This window comes from Callospermophilus lateralis, chromosome 4 (assembly GCF_048772815.1).
Source record: "Callospermophilus lateralis isolate mCalLat2 chromosome 4, mCalLat2.hap1, whole genome shotgun sequence".
Taxonomy (NCBI): Eukaryota; Metazoa; Chordata; class Mammalia; order Rodentia; family Sciuridae; genus Callospermophilus; species Callospermophilus lateralis.
This window is the reverse complement of record NC_135308.1, coordinates 166,582,665-166,603,451: the sequence shown is the minus strand read 5'-3', so window position 1 is coordinate 166,603,451 and position 20,787 is coordinate 166,582,665. Positions and strand designations below refer to the sequence as shown.

Sequence of the window (20,787 nt, the reverse complement as noted above, 5' to 3'; positions counted from 1 at the left end):
CACCTGTCTTTTGTGGCTGTCCCCATGGTGGCCACTGTGGCTGGGGCTGCTGTGGGGACCACCATGATGGGCCCTGGGGGCACTGACACAGCCACTGCAGGAGAGACCACTGGGACAGCCATGGGAGGACTTGCTTTGTCGAGTACCGTGGCCGCCACAGTGGCCTTGGGAGGTGTGGCCACAGTTGGGGTGGAGGTTGCTTCTGAGGGCACGAGGCAGGCAGGCCCCAACGGTGTGCTGTTGGCACACTTGGCTCTGTGGCAGGCAGATGGGCTCCAGTTATGGGTGCCCCCTCCACTTACCCATGCTGCCCAGCTTCATGCACCCAAGGATCAGCAGGGTGGACCTCTCTAGAAAGTGGCCTGGGATCATGGCCCTCAGCCCCCTCCCACTCCTGTCCTCAGTTGGGTGGCCCAACCAGTCAGCTCTGATGCCCTGTTTCCAAATAGTGATCTCCCCCCTCCTTCAAGCAGCACTCAGACCTGCTCATTATTAAGTGTCTTGTTTTCCCAGAGCCCTGGATGCCTCTGCTACATGATTTTAACTACAAACTTACACTGGGCTGGGGGTGGGGCAAGGGAACCACCCCAGGGCAGGAGGAGAAAGGGTCCTGCTGGGCTTCGAGGAAACCTACTCTGGGTAGGTCTAACAGCCCCTCAGGGTCTGGGCAGGCCTCCTGCAGGCTCAGGGCATGGGGCATCTGACCCAGGGAGGGGCACTGGTGGGGTGGGGGAAGCTCCCCTCACTGCAGTAGTACAGCTGGATGGTGAGCTCTGTGAGGATGGCCACAGGAAAGGTGGCCGACTGCACAGGACACCTGCATTCCACAGCAGATTTAAGTGCTTTTTAAGAAAGCATTTAGGAAAAGAATAAAAATTTTAAGAATTTCAGTGATTGATTCTAAACTTTTAAGAAGGAATTAAAGTCAGGCTTTCCTGTGCCTTGCTGCAAGGCCCCATAGGGCAGGGTGTGGGCCCAGGGGTTCTGGGAGCCTTGGCTGTACACTCAGCTAGGGAGTGAGCTGTAAGCACAGAGCTGCAGGGCTGATGGGATGGCTGGGGGGAACATCCCAAGCCCACCACCACAGGAGTCCCAGCCATAGGAAGCTGCAGGGGGAGGGGGGCAGGCTGGGATCAGGGCCTAGTGTCCAGGCACGCTGGTGAGGTGCTTGGGCAGTCAGGCCACAACAAGAAGACCCAGTAGCTCACTGGTGCCACTGCCATCGACGCCAAGTTTTCCACCCAGGTGCAGAGCATCGTGAGTCTGCATCTTGTTCCTTCCTGTGGGATCTAACCCCAGGGTCATCCCCCACTATACCCTAGACCTACCAGGAGCCCTGCCTTGACCTTTGCACAGAGGTGGCCCGTTTCCAGCTTCCCACAGTTCCTTATGCTCACACACCCCCAAAGGCCAGCAGGGGCTGTTGGCTGGTGGATTCCAATGACCTTGTGAGGGCAAATGCATGGGGCTGGGCTTGCTGGAGGGGCCAGTGGGCTGCTGGCCTCTTTGCAAAGAGGACATCCATAACCCTTTCCTCCAGAGAGGGCTGCTCTGGGGCACCTTGAGGGAGCCTCAGACTCTCCACCTGCCAGCACCTCCCAGTCAGGGCTGCACCACCCCAAGTGCAGTCCTGAGGTGGCCCATGAACTGAGCGTCCATGCCCCCAGTGAGGCGGGCATGCATCCAGGAGTCCGCACAGGACGGCCCAGGAGTGGGCAGCAGGCAAGGTCTGATTGCAGACACATTTGCCTGCAGCAAGTTAAAAACTGCATGTCTCCCTCCTGCCTCCCTTGATCTGAGACAACCGGAGTATTCTCTGCAACTGAGGTTTCTGGGACATCCAGGCCCTGTCTTAACCACACAGCAAATGGACTCTATGTAAGAGAGAGAAAGAGGTCCCCTGCCCTCTGTCCAGCCTCCATGTCAATGCTGGGTGCTGCTTCCCTACAGCCGGCCCCTTGGCCTGCCCCCCACTCGCTCCCAGGGGAGCCAACAGCTGGGAAGCCTGGTGACCATCCTGGAAGCCATGCAGTGAGCACCAAGGCCCAGGCAGACCTGCCGTCCCCTGCACACCTGCCAACAGCAGCTGCCTCTGTCCTGGGTGGCAGGAATCCCTCTCGGCCTGGGCCTGTGCTCACAGCTCCCATGGTGCGGGCCACCTTCTGCTCGTTGTCCTCACCATCAGAGGTCACCAGGGGGGCCTTCCCGGTGACACACACGTTCCAGGCACAAGGGGAGGCAGGACCAGCTGCAAAGCAAGGAGGCTGCTGTGACCACGAGGCTGGGGCCACAAGGCTCACTGGGCACAGGTGGCAGAGGCATCTGGCGTGGCCCCAGTGCTTTACCCGTACGTGTGTGTCCTGCAAGGGTCTGTGTGCACAGGAACCACCTGCACTGCTGTGGGCCCCCACGTGGACCGTCCCCCACCCTCTAAGTCTGGGTGGATGTGAGACTCGGGGAGGGTCCCATTCAGCCTCAGTTGGTTCTGCCACCATGTCATTCAAGCCTGCACACAGGACAGAAGTACCAGGCAGTGCCTGCCTCTGCCCGAAGTTCTGAGGCATCTTCTCAGGGAGCTTTTGGGTTTATCCTACCAGAGGAAGAAGGAATGGGGCCAAGGCCTCAGATCAGGCTCCAGGCTGTCTTCCTGCCCTGCCCTGGCCCAGCCACATGCTGCTTCATGCCAGGACCCCAAAGTTGCTGCCCAAGGTGCACATCTGGATCATGCAGACTGTACAGCTCTGGATGTGGGGGAAGCCCAGGGGCCTCACTGCTCCAGCAGGGGCTGTCCACTGGTGGATTCCAATGACCTTGTGAGGGGGCCTTCCTGGTGACATACACGTTCCAGGCACAAGGGGAGGCAAGTACCTCCATGTGCACATGGCAGTGTTGACCCCACAAGTTTATCACCACTGAGATAGGGCCTTGGCCACTGCCTCCCACTGCCCCACAGGGAGGCCGCCCTGGCTCAGCCTGGGGCTGCATGATGCCAGGCCCCCACAGGAGCCTGGGGTGCTGCTGATTGGACTCACAGGATGTCCCTGGGTCTGGGCTCTGGCCTGCCTCCACATGGCTATGGTCCACATCCACAGGACTGCTGCACCTGGGCCCTGACTCGGAGCTGCAAATGAAGACGAGGACAGGCTGAGTCCTTGAGGTCAGCCACACCCTGACCTCCAAAGGCAGTTCTTGGCATGACCCCACACTCTGATGTGTCCATTACCAGCAGAAAGGCTGGAAGTCGGTGAACTTGGCCCAGCCCTTCTCCTCTGGAGTGGAGGTACTGGCCGCCCACACACTGGAACCCACGTCCTTCAGAGCTCTGGGGGCTGGGGGCGTCGGGTTCCCTGGCTCATCAAACACTGCTGTCCATGCAGCACCTGCTGGAGAGCCACAGGAGTCAGACACAGGCAGGCCTGGAGTGCTGTGGGCCACGGCAGGCCATGTCTGCACCAGGGGCTCCCCAGGGTTTGGAAGGACAGAGGTGCTCCTAGGAAGGAGACCCTGACCCTGAGCCTTCCCTGCCTGAGGCACATGAGGAAACAGTACTCAGCAGACCCAGGGACCCGGGAGGGACTCTCCACCAGAGAGCAGCTGGCCTCAGGCCCGGGACACCCCTATGCCTACTGATATAGTTCTCAGCAGGGCACCTGGAGGACCCTCCAGGGGACCTGATGGGTGCGTGGAGGTGACATGGTTGCTCCCATGCTCCATCCACTGTCCCAACCCAGGACAAGACTCAGCGAGGCGTGGCAGGAGCAGGGTACCACTGCCCTATCCCTGGCCTTGGCACAGTGCCTTCCTATCCTGGGTATCCCTGCCTTCAGCCCACTGCCCTTGCTTTTAGTATCCTCAGTAAGGGGCCAGCACCACCCGACCAGAGTCCTCAGCACCTTGGCAGTGTCCCAGGGGCAGAGGTGGGCAGAGGTCCTGAGAGGGGTGTGGGGTTGTGGGGTTGTGCCACTGAGTGTTTCTGAGGGGGTGATGGGGCTGTGTCCAGACACTGTCCAGACTGCTGGGGAGAGCCTTTCCCAACAGACTGGGTGGACACCAGCCCTGCAGATGTGGTCATATGAGCATAACAGAGGGGAAGGCGAGACCACCCGTGCTGCGCAGCATGAGCCAGCCCTCACCCAGGACAGCGGGGAAACAGCATGAGTGCGTGTGCAGCCGGGAGTGCGCGGGCTGGGGCTGTGGGAGACACGGGCTCCGCAGGAAGCCCTGAGATGTGCATGCCACAAGCCACACCTGTTCCCAACGCCCTGTCCCTGGTGGGCCCCCTGTGCTACCTTCTGAGGCGCTCTCCGAGGGGGGACCTCCGTTCTGCGCGGGGGGTAGGAGGGTGCCTGCCCTAGGCGCGGTCCTGTCTGCCTCGGAACCTGCCTTTCTGTCCTGGCCTCCATGCTCCAGGGCGTTCTGTGAGCAGTGTTCTGAGGTGTGGGGGGCCCCAAACCTGGTGGGGGTGACATGGCGTAGTCAGGGAGCTGGTAAATGAGCTCAGGCTGCCCAGCAGGAGCCTGTGTGGCTCCAGTCTCAGAGCCCTCCTGGCCCACCTCCCGACCCCAAACTGTGAGAAAGGACAGTGTCCAGCGCAGGCTCACATGCCTGCCCTCATCTTGTGAAGGACCTGGGGGGCTGGGCAGGTCCCGCACCTGGCTCTGGACACCACCCGGGCAGTGCAGCGAGTCTCCTCATCCTCCCAGATGTCCTCCTCCTCATCGTCATCAAAAGGCTGGATGCGGTCACTACAGCAGGCTTCAAACAGAGCTGCGCTGGGCTGCAGGACAGAACAGAGACCAAGCTCTGTGCGCCCGGGGAAGCCTTGGCCCCACCTGGCTCCCAGAGGGCTGTCTCACAGGATAGGGGAGCTCTATTCTGGGCTTTATCGAGGGGACCCTCTTTGTCCTGACACAGAGTCACCCACAGCCTCATCCACCCAACACGGGGACTGAGCACAGCCTGAGCTGTCTAGCAGTACGCAGCAGGGCTGCCCACCAAGCCCAGCAGCCCGTCACTCACGCTGTCCTCATCGGCATTAATGCTGAAGTTGATCTCTGCGATCCTGTCAAATGGGGCGCTGCAAGACAAGGGGCACCCTCAGCACCTCTGCCACTGGTGTTGGTCCAGTGGGCCTGGGTGCCTGCAGGGTCGGGGGGGACAAGCCATAGGGAGTGGAAATTGCGCCCACCCACATGCAAGGCCAGGCTCACTTGATGTTGTCATCCTGGTCTGCAAACTCCTCATCATTGAAGCCAAACTGATCCACGAAGTTGGCTGTCATCTGTTGGATCTGGTACTCGGAGAAGGCCTGGGAGGAGGAGAGGCCACTGAGGAGCAGGCCTCGCCCTGGAGGCTGCTCCTTGGAAACCAGAGCAGCCTGGAGCTCAGGAGCCTCTGGCAAAAGCAGGCAGTGCCTCTGGCTGTCTGGGCTTGAGCTGTCCAGAGTCCTCTTGGCCTCGCGCTTCACTCAGGTTCGGCGCCCCCAGCGGTTGCACCAAACCGATGGGCCTTTGGGGTGCCCCAGACCCACCTCTCCCCCACACGTGCTTGGGGATGAGCCACCACAACCCTTTACTATGAGGTGCCATCAGGGACTAAGCGCTACCACGGGCACGGGCTCTGGGAAGGGCCCGGCAGGGTGCAGAGTGCCGGCCATGCCCTCACCTGCTGAAGGGACAGCTCGTTAGGGAAAGCACCCTCAACGTCCTCGTCCTCACTCGAGGAGTGAAGGTGGTGAGCGCTCACCTAAAACACAGGCCAGACGGGGTGGGCAAGTGAGCTGCCCGGGCGCCCCAGACCCCGCCCAGCCCAGCCAGGGTCCAGCCTGGCACTTGTCTGCTTTCTGGGCCTAGGAGGCTGTGCTGTGAGGGAAGACCAGAGGAGGCTGAGGCCCAGGGCTGCCCAGCTCCTGTGCACTTGTGCACAGCGTGCTCCAGCACAAGGAACCCTTCCAGAGGAGCCTCCGCTCCTGACATAGGAGGGAGGCCTCAGAGGTCAACACAGAAGCCCTGAGGAGCCAGCCTGGTGCGGCAGGGGCGGAGCCTGTGTCACAGACAGCAGGCCAGACACCAGGCCACAGGCTCATGGTCACACAGGGGCACGTGCATGTGAGACGAGCAGCTGGGAGCATGTGGCCCAGGTGCAGTGCTGTCCTGGCACCTCCCCCTGCTGCAGGGCAGAGCACCAGGACGTCTGTCCTCAGCTGTGGCTGTGCGGCAGCAGCAGCCTGGGCTTCTCACCAGGTCCACGGTGTTCCTGCGGTTGGTCTCTGTCAGCGTCTCCTCTACAAAGCTTTCCCAGCGTCCACGGCAATCTGCAGGGAGCCCTGTAGGGAGAGTGCTGCCTGGTGAGTCCCTGGAACTGTGTGAACAGCGCCAGCACCCAGGTCCAGGACAGCAGGGGCACCCTGGTCCAGGGAGGGATGGGCTGTGCTTCTCTGGCCAGCCCCTGAGAGCTCAAAGCTGGCCTGGGAGGAGGCCAACAGAGCTGTGTGTGGTGTGCAGTCCTGCAGGGCCACGGGCCCAGTGAGCATGGGATGCAGGAACCTCAGTGGGCGTCCCGGCTGGGAGCCGGCTGGCTGGAGCCTGAGCACACAAACCCTCAGTGGGGTCTGAGAAGGCGTCTTGGTCTGCACCCTCCTGGGCTCTGCTCAGCAGTGTCCTACAGGCCTGTGAGAGTGTGTTTTCCCTGGGAGGCTGAAGCCCAGGCATTCATGATCTGAGGACAGTGAGGAATGACAGGCCAAGAGTCTCTCCTCTGCCCCCATCTCTCTTCGTGGCCCCATCCTGGGGAGGGCCTGTCCACACCAAGCCACACCCCATTTGCTTTGTCCTACAGTTGCAGGGGGATCTCCCCAGGCGTGCTGGCCCCTCCCGAGGACCACATATACTCATCCATGCTACGGTGGGCCAGCAGGCTCAACCTCACCAGAGGCTACTGCAGTATGATTGAAAGACTACCCGCTCTGGTCCTAGGGGGCAGGAGCACCACCTGAGCTTTCTCACCTCACACCTTCCCAGGAGGCCAGTCAGGAAGGCCATGAGCAATACCTCCTTGGCCACACGTGCTGGGCCCACCTAACTCATCTACCTATTATGCCCATGCCCAGCCCTATAGTCCTCCCCAGGACTACCAGGCCTCCCAGACTCCTGCCAGCAATTCAGGGTGCTGATCGGAGCTGATGCCATTCCTGGGCATCTCCAGAGCCACGGCCTAGGCATGCCTCAAGGAAAGTGGGCACATCCCAGTCAACTCTGCTGGGCCCCCTCTCAACGCCCACCCAGGCTCTCAGTTGTGCCCTCAGGCCGGATGACAAGAGTCCACAGCACGGAGATGTGGATGTGGCCACTGAGTCAGACCCCGTGCTCAAGAAAGGCAGGAAGGAACACCTGGGGGCTGCACTCAGGGGTGCTGGGGTGCACAGCACGGCTGTGACGGGGCTCTGCTGATCTGCCACCCCTACGGGGCTGAGGCTCCGGCAGGCTCAGTCCCCACTGCCTGCTTCTAGGGAACAGGATGCCACCTGATCCTCTCCCCTGAGACTCAGGCTTGGAAGCCCTCCAAGCCCGCAGGACCCGAGCAGAGCTGGAACATGGACAGGAGGTCAGTCAGCAGGGCTCTGACGGCATGTGAGCTCCAGGTCTGAGCACCAATACTGACGGAGCCGAGTGTCCTGACCTCTGCTCAGGAGCTGACAGGGCCTCCAGAGTCTGACCAGAGTGGCTCCTGGGCCCACTCGAGGGAGAACACCGTGAGGAGCTAAGAAGACAAAGGTGGTGGCACCACCCATTCTGTATCAGTGCAGATGCCACCTGCTGGGACAGAGGGCAGAGGGTGGCAGGTGGCAGGCTCACCTCGGATGACCTCACTGATGTGGGTCTGCACAGGCCCCCGCTCCAGGTTCTGCACCACTGCATTGGCGATGCGCGTGAGGTGGCCCATGTTCCCACGCCTCATGCCACCTGCTGCCCTGAAAGTGACAGGGACAGTCAGGGTGGCCCCCCAGCGCTGGCCTTGCATGACTCATCACTGGGAGTTCAGCAACAAGGATCTTTTGGAGCTCATCTCTAATGTTACCTCCATCCCAGTCCTCATATCCCCTAAGGTCAGTCCAGGTTGACCTCCAGGGCATCTGCCTGGCCTGCCCAGTGCCTGAAAGCATCCTCACCTCCAGGACACTGGTGTGGACAGAACCTGCCACGCCCAGCAGGCCCATCCCATCTCGCCACCATGAGGAGCTGGTGAGACAGACCCTGCTCATTTTGGGCATGAAGACAAGCAGGAAGACCCTAGTGAGGGTCAAGGCCCCCAGAGGCCGGCCGAGCAGGAGCTGAGCGTACTGGTGGCCACAGAGCTCAAAGGGGCACATGGCTCTGCGAATGCTGCTGCTGCTGGCCTGGGCAGGACCTCCACACCACGCTGACCACACGGCCCTGGCTGGCCCACACCCAGGTGTAGACCCCTCCCAACTCCCATGAGCCCCATCCCACACTGCCCAGAGCACACCTGTACCAGCAGGACAGGGAATGTAGGGGTGGCCCTGGGCCCTGGACAACATGCAGGTCATTGCTGCCTGAACTGAAGGAAGACGTGGTTAAGCCAAGACTCTGGTTAGAAATGTGTCCCTGGGTGTGAGTGCCAACAGAGTGCCTGGGCGCTGGGGAGGGTGAGGAGTGGACAAGGGCACGAGTGCACAGAGTCTGGGCAGGGCAGACTGCGCAGAAGCTGCAGAGATCCGGGGGCCTGGCTGCCACTTGGCCTGCCCCTTCCTGCCACCTGCCACCTCCCTGTGTCCTCCTTTCCCAGGCTGCCCTAATGGCTATTTGCCCAGAAGCAAGATCCCTTCCAGGACAGCAGTAGACACAGGGCCATGACACACCCCCTCGAGAGCCCGCACCAGGCCTGGAGCTGCCTGCACCCCAGGGAGCTGTGGCTCTGCGCCCCGACCTCCAGGCAGGCCCAGGACGCTTACTGTGCATGGTCATTGGCTTCCCAGGCCTCCAGGATCCTCTGCACCAGGCAGCACTTCTGGAACAGCTGGGGAGGCAGAGGGCAGGCACGTGAGTGGGGGCCTGCAGGGATGCACAGCCCCCTCCCCCCAGTGCTGCAGGCAGCAACAGGACCTGTGGCTGGACACCTCACAGTCCTAATTTCCGTTGTCCCTGCCCAACTGCAGACGCAGGCGCTGCCCCAAGGTCTCAAGACCTGCCCCCCAAGATCAGCAAGAGAAAGGCTCCTCTGGTGCCCTCTGCCTGCCCTCCCATGGGCCTCCCCTGCTGCTCCAGTCCCTTCACTCTGCCCACGGCACCCTCCCTTCTGCTTCCCAGGGTGCAGGAGGGGTGCCTGGCATCTCAGCAGGGCCTCGCCCTGGGCCAGGCCTCCTGACCTGGGGCTCCCCTGTTGGCCTCCATGGCTACTGGACATCCCACCCCACCAGGCAGCTCTCCTCACTGGAGCTGCCTGCCCACTGGCTGTTTATCCAATGGGCCATCAGCTACAGGCCAGACTGGACCCTGTGGTCCAGTGTGCTCAAGCCCACCATCTGTGAAGCTTGGTGGGAGACCCAAGGCCCCTTCCCAAGCCTCTGCAGTATGGCCCCAGTGACCCCACCCTGGCCTCCTGAGCAGTTCCTAGTGGGAACCTCTTTAGGCTCCCAAAGCCAGTTTGCTTCCTCCCTCCCTCCAGGGCAAGCTCATAGCAAGGCTCCTCTTTGCCAGGGGTGATTCTGGATGCTGAGAACAGAAAGAGGAGGAGACACAGACTGCCCCAGGCCCAGAGCCCCAGGGAAGCTGAGTGAGCAGGGATCCAGTAGGAGGGGAGCCTGTGGGGAGGGGGAGCCTGTGGGGAGGAAGAGCCTGTGGGGAGGGGGAGCCTGTGGGGGAGAGGGAGCCTGTGGGGGAGGGGGAGCCTGTGGGGAGGAAGAGCTTGTGGGGGAGGGGGAGCCTGTGGGGAGGGGGAGCCTGTGGGGGAGGGGGAGCCTGTGGGGGAAGGGGAGCCTGTGGGGAGGGGGAGCCTGTGGGGGAAGGGGAGCCTGTGGGGGAGGGGGAGCCTGTGGGGGAAGGGGAGCCTGTGGGGGAGGGGGAGCCTGTGGGGAGGGGGAGCCTGTGGGGAGGGGGAGCCTGTGGGGGAAGGGGAGCCTGTGGGGGAGGGGGAGCCTGTGGGGAGGGGGAGCCTGTGGGGAGGGGGAGCCTGTGGGGGAGGGGGAGCCTGTGGGGGAAGGGGAGCCTGTGGGGAGGGGGAGCCTGTGGGGGAGGGGGAGCCTGTGGGGGAGGGGGAGCCTGTGGGGGAAGGGGAGCCTGTGGGGAGGGGGAGCCTGTGCGGGAGGGGGAGCCTGTGGGGGAGGGGGAGCCTGTGGGGAGGGGGAGCCTGTGGGGAGGGGGAGCCTGTGGGGAGGGGGAGCCTGTGGGGGAGGGGGAGCCTGTGGGGGAGGGGGAGCCTGTGGGGAGGGGAAGCCTGTGGGGGAAGGGGAGCCTGTGGGGAGGGGGAGCCTGTGCGGGAGGGGGAGCCTGTGGGGGAGGGGGAGCCTGTGGGGGAAGGGGAGCCTGTGGGGGAGGGGGAGCCTGTGGGGAGGGGGAGCCTGTGGGGAGGGGGAGCCTGTGGGGAGGGGGAGCCTGTGGGGGAGGGGGAGCCCGTGGGGGAGGGGGAGCCTGTGGGGAGGGGGAGCCTGTGGGGGAGGGGGAGCCCGTGGGGGAGGGGATCCAGCAGGCTGAACTGGACCATAGGCCTTTCCGGGGGAAGCTAGCACTTGCAGCGTCCTCTTCATTCTGGTCACAGACAACCTGCACTTACACAGGTGGGTCTGCTTCTTGGTGACCTCCCTAGGACCACAGCCCATGGCAGCAAGCGCACGGTGCAAATGCTGCCTTCCCTTGGCTGCCCCTCACTTTCTCTGTTCCCAGTTCTGTGACTTGGGAAACTGAGATGTTTCATCACACATCACTGTCCCTGGGGTCAAGGAGGGTGGCATCTCCTGACTACGAGGGGTTTAGGAGCCAATGCATCATAGTCTGGCAGAGGCACCCCCCCATGCTGGCACCCACCATCTGGGTAGGGCTCAGCCTGTACTGACAAGCAGGATGCTGGCAGGACTTACATGGGTCACCATCGTGTTCTCGGGGAGTTTGGCGATGGGCTGGTGGGTCTCCAGGCTCCTGTTCCCGTTCCCACTCCCCTGGGGTGCTTCCACCCTGCTGTGGGATCCTTGGGCTTCGGCCCTCTCCTCCGGGGCAGCGTGGGAGAGAATAGCAGCTATGCATAGCTCCACTTGGAAGTGCAGAAAGTTATTCCAGGTGTACTTAAAAAACAAGTCCTGAGAAAAACAGAGGACAGAGGAGAGTTCTTAGATCCTCTCTGCACAGCTGAGCCACAGAGGTGAGGGGTCCTCCCAACCTTGGCTCCTGACTTCATGTGCTCTTGCTTCTCTCAATAACTCTGTGAGGAGCTGTCTTGGCCCTTTGCCCCTCCTGCCTAGGATTGTGTGAGTCCCACTGATCTCTGCTCTTACCCAAATAACTGTCTTCTTTCCATTGTGCGTTTATTATTTTGTCTTTTAAATTTTTTTAGTTGCATATGGACACGATGCCTTTATTTATTTTTAAATATTTATTTTTTAGTTGTAGGTGGACACATCTTTATTATTATGTAGTGCTGAGGATCAAACCCAGTGTCTCACACATGCTAGGCAAGTGCTCTACCACTGAGCCACAATCACAGTCACTATTTTGTACTTTTTAGAGGCTTAGCTCATTAATTTCCAGTCTTTCCCAGTGTAAGACTTTGTAAGTTCCTTGCAAAATCTATCTTTACATTTTTAAAATTTCTTTTATAGTTGTAGATGGACAGAATGCCTTCACTTTATTTATTTTCAGGTGATGCTGAGGATCAAACCCAGTGTCTCACACATGCTAGGAAAGTGCTCTGCCACTAAGCTACAGCCCCAGCCCCCTATTATTTTTTATTATTTCTCAGATCTAAGAATGTAAAAATTGGGCTGGGGCTGTAGCTCAGTGGCAGAGCGCTTGCCTAGCATGCAGGGGGCACTGGGTTTGATCCTCAGCACCACATGAAAACAAATAAGATGGAGGTATTATGTCCATCTACAACTAAAAACAAGAATGTGGAAATTTTCTTTATGATTCTGTCTTTGGCCCATGAGTCCCTGGAAGCATGCTGAGCTCCCAGGAGAAGATGCATGAATCTCTCTCCCACCAACTGGACTGAAGCCACATCCCCAGGTTCTGACTTCCTTGAGGTGTCCCCGGGGGACAGAGGCACCTGAGGGCAGCTGCCTTCCCATGTCCCCATCCCATCGCCCACACACAGTGCTGAGTCTAAGCCCGAGGGCCTCTCTTCTGCCACCACTGCACCTCACACAGGCCACAGCAGCCTGTCTCAGCACAGAGGAGGAGGGCGCTGGTGGGGAGAAGGCTGGGTGCAAGTTGTGTTCCAGCCTGAGTGCAGCCTTTTTTCACAGCTGGTGAGGTAGCTGGAGAAGGAGGAAGGAGGCACCACAACCCCCCACCCCAATCTCTCAGAAGCACAGCCCAGGCCTCGGCTTTACCTTCTTTGCTAGGGTGACCTTGAGCCACCTTAGTGGTGCCTGGCCATGTCGCTTCATCTGCGACAGGAACTCAGACCCAGGGTGGGCCAGGCAGGCCCACATGCAGCTTCATGCAGCTTCTCCTGGGAGCTCAGCATGCTTCCAGGGACTCATCAGCAGTACATAAAAATACCACAATTTAAGAATGAGCACCAATCCTTAAACTCTTCAAACACTGAAGAGAAGGGGCACTTTCCAATTAGTCCTATGGCTGCCCTTACTTTCTCTGTTCCCAGACAAGGGCACGGAAAGAAAACAATGACATTCCTTATGAATACTGATGCAAGTAATAGCAAACTGAATCAACATTATAATAGAAGAATTAGATACCACAACAAAGCAGGGCTCATTCCTGGATGCAAGGGTGTCTCAACACATGGAAATCAGTATGATATCACAGAATGAGAGCAAAAACCAAATGAGCATCTCAATGCATAAAAAAAGAGTATTTGAAAAAATTCAAACCACTCTTAATTTAAAAAACTCAATAAACCAAGCATAGAAGGAAACTTCCCTAACATAATAAAGGTATCTACAAAAACCCCGCAGCTGGCATCATACCCAGTGCTGAAAGATGGAAAGGAGACAAGGGGGCCCACTCACCCTCCACTCGACCCAGTGTTGCAAGTCTTGGCCACAGCAATTTGGCAAGAAAAGGAAATAGAAGGCATCCAAATTGGAAAAGGTAGCAAAATGACCTCTGTTCCCAAGTGGCATATATAACATATATGACTTTACTTTGTTTATTTTTATGTGGTGCTGAGGATTGAAGTCGGTGCCTCACATGTGCTAGGCGAGTGCTCTACCACTGAGCCACAAGCCACAGGCCCTCAAGTAACATGATCTTATAAGTAGAAAACTCTATAAAGATTCCACAGAAACTATAAGAACAAACAAATTCAGCCAAGTTGCAGAATTCAGAATCACACAAACCACTTCATTTCTGTATAGCAGTGAAGCAAAGAAAATCTCTTCATGTACAACAGCATCAAAAAGAATAAAATCCTTAAGAATAAATTAACCCAATGTCAGGAAACACTGAAAACTGCCCTGTAGTACACTGAAAACTTCAAAACACTGCTAGAAGAATTTAAAGAAGACCTATTTATTATTTCTATATTCTAAAAATTTACTTACAGCACTGGGGATGGAACCCAGGGCCTTGTACATGCTAGGCAAGCGCTCTACCATTGAGCTATACCCCCAGCCCCAAAGAAGACCTGTTCAAATCAATGAAAGAGCAACTGTGTTCATGGATTGGATGAGTTAATACTGTTAAAAAGACAGCACTATCCAAAGTGATCTACAGATTCAATGTAAGCACTCTAAAACTACCAATAGCAATTTTTTTGAGAAATAAAAAAATATTGCAACTCAAGGTACCTAGAAATAGCCAAAACAATCCTGAAAAAAGAACCAATCCATAGGATGTACACTTTCCAATTTCAAAACTTATTCCAAATCTACAATCATCAAGAGTGAGGCCCTAGAGTGAGGACAGAGATTCAGACCAATTAACAGAACACAGAGCCCAGACACTGACCTATGTGCAGTCAGTCCACTCTCAACAAGGTTTCCAAGACTAAGGTTCCCAGGTCCTTATCAATGGGATAAGGACAGTTTTTCCAACAAACAGTGCCAGGAAAACTGGATATCCACGTGGTCAAAAATGAAGTTGGAACCTACCTTATCCCATATGCAACAATTAATTCAAAATGGGTCAAAAATCTAACTCTTTGAAGAAAACTTAGAAGAAAATTTCTGTAACACTGGATTTGGATATGACACCAAAAGCACGGGTTACAAAAGAAAAAAAAAGTAAATTGGATTTTTTCAAAATGTAAAATTTCTGTGTGTTACAACTGAGAGAGTAAAGGAGTTGGGTGTGGTGGCACATAACTGTGATCCCAGCCACTCAGGTGGCTGAGACAGGCCAACGGCAAGGCAAGGTGGAGGTCAGCCTGTGCAGGGCCCTGGGACTTGGAACCACACCTCTTCAGCAGGCCTTTGCTCAGGCACTGAGCAACTCACTGAGATCCTGTCTCTAGATTAAATACAAAATAGGGTTGGAGATGTGGTCAGTGGTCAAGTGCCCTGAATGCGATCCCTGGTACCCAAATTAAAAAAAAAAAAAAATGGAGAAAATATTTGAAAATCATGTCTGATAAAGGATCACTATCCAGAATATATATTCAACTACAAAAAAGGCGAATCACCCAATAAAAAAATGGATGACAGAGAAAGGTGTTGTGGTGCACACCTGCAGTCAAGACGACTCAGGAGGCCAAGGCAGGAGGACTGCGATTCCAAGACCAGCCTGGGCGATTCAGCAAGGCCATCTCAAAAATAAAATAAAAGGATTGGGGATGTAACTAGGGGTAGAATGTTCCTGATTCAACCCCAATACCACATGCACACAAATGGATAAAGTGAAAATAAAAGAAAGACAAAGTGAAAATTATTTTAAAGAAAGGAAAAGGAAGGTGGGTCTTGGATCAGCTCCTCTGACTGGGATGTGTCACCACAGTGACCAACAGCTGAACTCTGAGGTGGGCTGGGGGAAGCCCTGGTTCTGGGACTGAGTCTGTAGGAGATTTCAGCTCTCTAGGGTCCAGGCCCAGGGTGGGCCAGGCAGGCCCACAGCACCCACTTGGTCAGCGCCCTCCCAGTCAGCACCCCCAGGGGCTCTCTGCAGCAGCACTTGGCTGCCACTGTCTGTCCCCCTCCTTAGACACCCGTGGCACCCCACAGTCCACCTTCTCCTCACAGGAAGAAGAGCGTCTCTTCTGGGACATCTTCTAAGAGCTACCATCATAGTCCTATTTGGTCACGTCAGAGTATGAGAAGGGAGATGAAGGGACTGGACGCCTGCCCCTGCCATCGGGCAGGTCCACGTGGATGGCGGCTCCCCATGAGCCCGAGGTGGAGGCACATCCCTGCTGCTCAGGAGCTCCACTAGGGGCTGGGTCAAGGAACCAGCACCTCTTCAGCAGGACTCCTGCCCTGATGGACCCCACTCTGCTGCCCCCAACCCACTGGCAGGTCCAGCTGCGGGGGACACAGGCACGCACAGGCAGGCAGGCAGGCAGGCAGGCAGGCAGAGGAGCCCACTCACCAGCAGCAGGTCCATGGTGCTGAGCCGGCAGAGCTCCTGGTGGATGCTGGGCGTGTCCGCATGCAGCAGAGCGGCCACAAGGCGTGCCCCATGCAGGCGGGCACTGCCCAGGGGCTCCTCCAGGACGCCGACAGTGGTTAGGATCGCCTTCTTCTGTGGATACAGGGCACCACCAGTCAGAGCCTTGTTTTTGTTTTTGTGCTAGGGATGAACCCAAGACCTCTCACACACGCTAGTAAGCAATCTGCCACTGAACCACACTCCAGCCCTTCTTTAAAAACCAAAACATGTTCTTAAAATCTCGAGGCAAGTTTCTCAAAGTTGCTCAGGCTTGTCTCCAACTTGCACCCTCCTGCCTCAGCCTCTGAAGCAGCTGGGATTACAGGTGCATGCCACCTAGTCCCGAGATGGCCGGCCACCAGCATGGCTCCTGCCGGCTTCCTTTGGGTCACATGCCAACTGCTCAAAGGCCGGGGCCACTGCTCCATGGTGTGGCTCAGGATAGGAAAGAGTAAGGGGTGTGTGTGTGTGTGTGTGTGTGTGTGTGTGTGTGTGTGTAGGGCCCCTCCGGGAAGAGCCCACCACTCCTCCAGGCCCATGAAGAGTAAACAAGGGCTATCGATGGCCGAGCAGCCCAGGGACTCTCATCTGCCAAGCCAAGTGGCATAAGTCAGGGTGTCTAAGAGATGTCAAGACAGGGTGGCAGCTGCAGCCCCATCAGGACGCCTTGCCGTGAATGCCCATGGGTTTGCTGGGGCCACAGCCTCAGGTGCTGACCAAGACACCTGTGAACACTCTCAGAGGAGACGAGGTAGCAGAGCTCGGGTACTTTGGATGCCCCAGGAGGCCCACGGTGTGCACTGCTGACTTAGCTGAGGAAATGGAACCCCTGCCTCTGCAAAGCTTACTTCAAGTAGGTGAGGAAGGGGAGTCATAGGCAGGCCAGGGAGGGTACTGAGGAAGAGCACTAGGGAAGGGACGGTCGGAGGGCAGGGAGGCAATGGCTGAGGCTGAGGCAGTGAGATCTCTGCTCCTCAGCAGGGGCCTGAGTGAACAAGGGAGGAGGTTGTGAGCTCTCCCACTCCGGGGGCCTCCCTGGAGGTGGCAGGGCATCCAGAGATGGGGCCAGGCCTTTGGAAAGCATGTGTCGGGACCTGCCTGGCGAGGTCTGGGGCGAGGTCGGGGGGCACTGTTACAATGCTCACTCTGCTGCTGCCTGTCCCCATCACTGGGGCCTCTCCTGCATGTCCCCCGGCAGCCGCGCACACTGTACCTTTGGCGGGTGGAGCAGCAGCTGGTGGAAGTCCTTCAGCCGAGGTTCGATGCCATGCAGGACACTGCTGCTGACAGCATGTGGCCTTTCCAGTCCCTGAGAAAAGGAGTCCACCAAGCCCTCTGTCCTGTGGGTGAGACAGCAGATGGAGCCTCACCGACACTGGTGCCCTGTGCACAGCGACCCAGCCCAGCCATGTTCCGCTCACCCTCTGTCCCCAAAGAGCTTTGTAATTCTCCCAAAAAGAAATCTCAAGAGTTGACCATCCAGACTTCCAGTCAAGATGTTTGACTGGTCCAAAGAGAGGACGAAGGCACCTGGGCCTCAGGAAATGCTGGGTGACGGCCATGAGACGGAGCTAGGGAGGAAGTACGGGATGCACCGCACTGCTGCCCCTCGACTGGCCATACTGCCTCTTTTCTTCTCCAAGCAAATTTCTAAGGTATTTATCTAAATACCTTTTCTGATGATAAAAGAAATACTTGATCACTACAGAAAAAAAACTAAATGTATAAAGTATAAAAGCAGAGAGGTGGCTGGCTCTTCTGTGAGCCTGATTTTATACCATCCCCTCCCATCAGATGCAGGGCTGGGCTCAGCCCTCCAAAGAGGCCCAGGATTCCTGGATTTGTGAAGATAAATCAATACTCCTACTGTCTTAAGTTGAGAAAACTCTTATAATATCCTAAATTTTGATTTTAGGTAATAAACTAACAGCTACATAGTTAAGAGGTATTGAGGGAGAGACTGCAAAAATCTCACTACAAAGATTAACCAATTTCTTTTCATTTTCCTGTTTTTTTGCTACCAGGGATTAAAACTGGGCACTTAACCACTGAACCACATCCCCAGCACCCCCTTTTTTCAAAAAAAACTTTATTCTATTTTGCGTGGTGCTGAGGATCGAACCCAGTGCCTCATACATGCCAGGCAAGCGCTCTGCCTCTGAGCCACGACCCCAACCCTCCAAGCCCTTTTTATACTTTATTTAGAAACAGGGTCTCACTGAGTTGCCTAGGGCCTTGCTATGTTGCTGAGGCAGGCTTTGAACTCACGATCCTCCCGAGCTGCTGGGAGTATAGGTGTGCACCACCATGTTGGCTCTTCCTTTCTTTTTAAAAAGGCATAGGCTATCAGTGCCAGGAATTAATAAAGCTCTTCCCAACATGTGGGACTAAGAAAAAAGCAGTTGGGCCGGGGCGTGGGTCAGTGGTAGAGCGCGCTTGCCTAGCATTTGTGAGGCACAGGGTTCAATCCTCAGCACCACATAAAAATAAATAAATAAAATAAAGGTATTGTATCAATCTACTAAAAACAAAGCAAAACAAAAGAGCAGTCACTGTGGGAGAGCAGACCATGTGCTAGAGCAGAGCAGGGAGTGTCCCAAGACCCAGGTCCACAGACGGTGCTCAGGGGCAGGGGAAGTCCAAGAGGGGTGGTGCCCAGGAACACCAGCACCTGCTGAGCTTCCTGAGGCTGACAAGCTCTCATCTGAGGCTCACAGGGCATCCAAAGATGGTCTCCTCTGCCTGGGTGGCTCTGACCGTACCTGGTCTGCTGGGTCCCATGTGCTCCAAAGAAGTTTCACACACCTCCTGAAATTTCTACCCAGAGTCCTAGAAAGGTTTCAAGCATCTGAAACCCAAAGGGACTCAACCTTTCACCTAGACTTGCTCTGCTGCCTCCCATCTTGAGCTGGCATTCTCCTGCGCCTGCCTCGCCAGGCTTCCAGCAGCTGTACTTGAAGACTGTGTGGTGGCCTCCCTCCCCCGAGTCACAGCACAGGGGGTCTCCATGCAAGTGCCACCTTTCCCCACTCACCCCAGGACGACCCTTGCTGTGAGGGGTTGTCTCTGATACATGGGGCCTCTCGGGGAAAGGTCCCTGACCAGCAGGCTCCACCATCAGCCCATGCCCACTTCTCCTTGAGGACCCCAGGGCCAAGCTCCCTGCCTACTGGACTGGCATAACACATGGCTTCTGAACACACACGGGGTTTAGGAAACAAAGACAAACAGAGTCTCCCTGCCCTGGCCTGGCAGGTAGATATGAACAAGCAGCTGTGTGTCAGAGTGGAAGCCCTGTGGCAGGTACGCCACACACACACACACACACACACACACACACGTGCACGCACCCACATGAGCTGTGGGAACTTGTCAGGACAGTCCTGGGAAAACCACATCTATTCCATACAACTCTGCAAACTGGTGGCAGTGTGTGCCTTCCAGCTGCAGGGGACATGCCTGATGGTCACGGTCAAAGAGGACTTGGCCACAGATGTGAAGTTGACCTTTTTGACCAGGGGCCTCTATCCACACTTTCACTTGTGTAGGCAAAAGTTCACAAAACAAACAGCACAGTGTGACCACTCTGGACAGCCACAGTGGTCACATGGGAGCAGCACACACCACTTCTGGGGGAGAGGCTCACCCTGCCCGCCTGGGCTCCAACAGGGCGAGCAGCACCTGCGTCCCACTGACCAGGCAGCTCTCGGTCTGCTCTCCATCAAACATGTTCTTCAGCAGCTGCTCCACACAGTCCTGCCTGTTGGACACACACGAGATCACTGCCTGTCAGAGCAGGAACAGACCCTGCAAGGACACTTCCCTCCCCGAGAGCTCCCACCTCACCCTGACCCAGCAGGGGCCTCACTCTGGCACCGCTCAGAGGAGACCGTGTGCTCCCTGCCTGATCTGGTCGCAGAGGTACACATAAGCAAGCAGCGTGGGCCAGCGGCCCAAGGCGTGCATAGTGCTCCTGCCCACTGGCTCCAGCACTCCTTGGGCCCTCCTCCCTGGGCTTTGAGCCTGAGGTGCTGCATCTGAGCAGGTGGCAGCGTTCCGGGTGTTCAGAGTGGGCCCCAAGACATCCCCACAGCTCAGAGGGAGGCCCTCCACACCAGGCCCACCAGCACTCACGATTCCAATGTTGTGAGGAGGGGATCTGGTTCCAGAGCCTCTGGTAGCTGACTGCTCTGGTCTCTGCCCAGCCTGACTATGTCACAGAGTGCCTGAGAAGCATTTGACTGCCTCTGAAAAGACAGGGAAGCAGTCCTCAGCCTAGGACAGCTGCCAGAAACCAGCCCCTGGCCCACTACAGGCACCCCTGATGAGTCAGGCCTTCTCTGAGTCAGGTTTTTGCAAAGACTCACAGACTGTCTGCTGTGCCCATTGTCGAGATGTAGATCTGGTTAGACTAGGATTTTAGCTGTGCTGAGCCACCCCAGGAATTAAACACAAGCCCCAGATGGGCAAATATGCTACACAGATGTCCTTCTACAGCCTTGATCCCTGTTCTGCAATATGCTGAATATATGATGATGTTGATGGTTTTGTATTTTAAGTTTAATGAGCCCCCAACCATCCCCTCCTGGAATTTATGCCCTTGTAAATCTGTCTCCTTGAGTGTGGACTGGACCTGGTCACTCAAGCCTCAAGAGAATGCAGCCAGATGAGGGTTACTCCTGCTGAGATGAGCTAGCCCCTCAGCACGAGCCCCTGTGGCACAGAGCTGAGGGAAGGACAAGGAGCTGAATGCAACCAAGTCCCTCAGACTATAGACCTGGACCCTGGCGTGGAGCCCCGAGGCAATGGCAGTCTTGTGTGATACCCTGAGCACAGAAGCCACTAGGCGTGGCCAGATCCCTAGCTGCACAAACTAACACTGCTAGAGACAAAAAGTACTTTTGTAGGGGCTGAGCTGTGGCTCAGTGATGGGCACTTGCCTCACACGTGTGAGGTACTGGGTTTGATCCTCAGCACTCCATAAAAATATTTAAGTACTGTACCAACTACAACT

General features: G+C 56.9%; 1 protein-coding gene across 14 annotated transcripts in view; it reads right to left on the bottom strand.

Annotated features, from left to right (window-relative positions):
- Nucleotides 1–20,787, bottom strand: part of Ppp6r2 (protein phosphatase 6 regulatory subunit 2) — a 94,442-nt gene that overhangs the window by 1,004 nt on the left and 72,651 nt on the right. For 7 of the 14 annotated variants that reach the window (XM_077109355.1, XM_077109354.1, XM_077109357.1 and 4 more), the window contains 17 exons: nucleotides 19,908–20,020; nucleotides 19,420–19,533; nucleotides 16,987–17,113; nucleotides 15,714–15,866; nucleotides 11,093–11,308; nucleotides 8,972–9,036; nucleotides 7,854–7,969; nucleotides 6,240–6,325; nucleotides 5,665–5,745; nucleotides 5,211–5,308; nucleotides 5,020–5,077; nucleotides 4,653–4,777; nucleotides 4,290–4,453; nucleotides 3,224–3,383; nucleotides 3,033–3,121; nucleotides 2,074–2,248; nucleotides 4–255 (listed from right to left, as the gene is read on the bottom strand). In XM_077109355.1, coding sequence (XP_076965470.1) covers nucleotides 4–255; nucleotides 2,074–2,248; nucleotides 3,033–3,121; nucleotides 3,224–3,383; nucleotides 4,290–4,453; nucleotides 4,653–4,777; nucleotides 5,020–5,077; nucleotides 5,211–5,308; nucleotides 5,665–5,745; nucleotides 6,240–6,325; nucleotides 7,854–7,969; nucleotides 8,972–9,036; nucleotides 11,093–11,308; nucleotides 15,714–15,866; nucleotides 16,987–17,113; nucleotides 19,420–19,533; nucleotides 19,908–20,020 — 2,192 coding nt within the window. The remainder of the gene's footprint in view (nucleotides 1–3; nucleotides 256–2,073; nucleotides 2,249–3,032; nucleotides 3,122–3,223; nucleotides 3,384–4,289; nucleotides 4,454–4,652; nucleotides 4,778–5,019; nucleotides 5,078–5,210; nucleotides 5,309–5,664; nucleotides 5,746–6,239; nucleotides 6,326–7,853; nucleotides 7,970–8,971; nucleotides 9,037–11,092; nucleotides 11,309–15,713; nucleotides 15,867–16,986; nucleotides 17,114–19,419; nucleotides 19,534–19,907; nucleotides 20,021–20,787) is intronic. The other 7 variants (XM_077109359.1, XM_076855549.2, XM_077109360.1 and 4 more) reach the window with 4 other exon arrangements.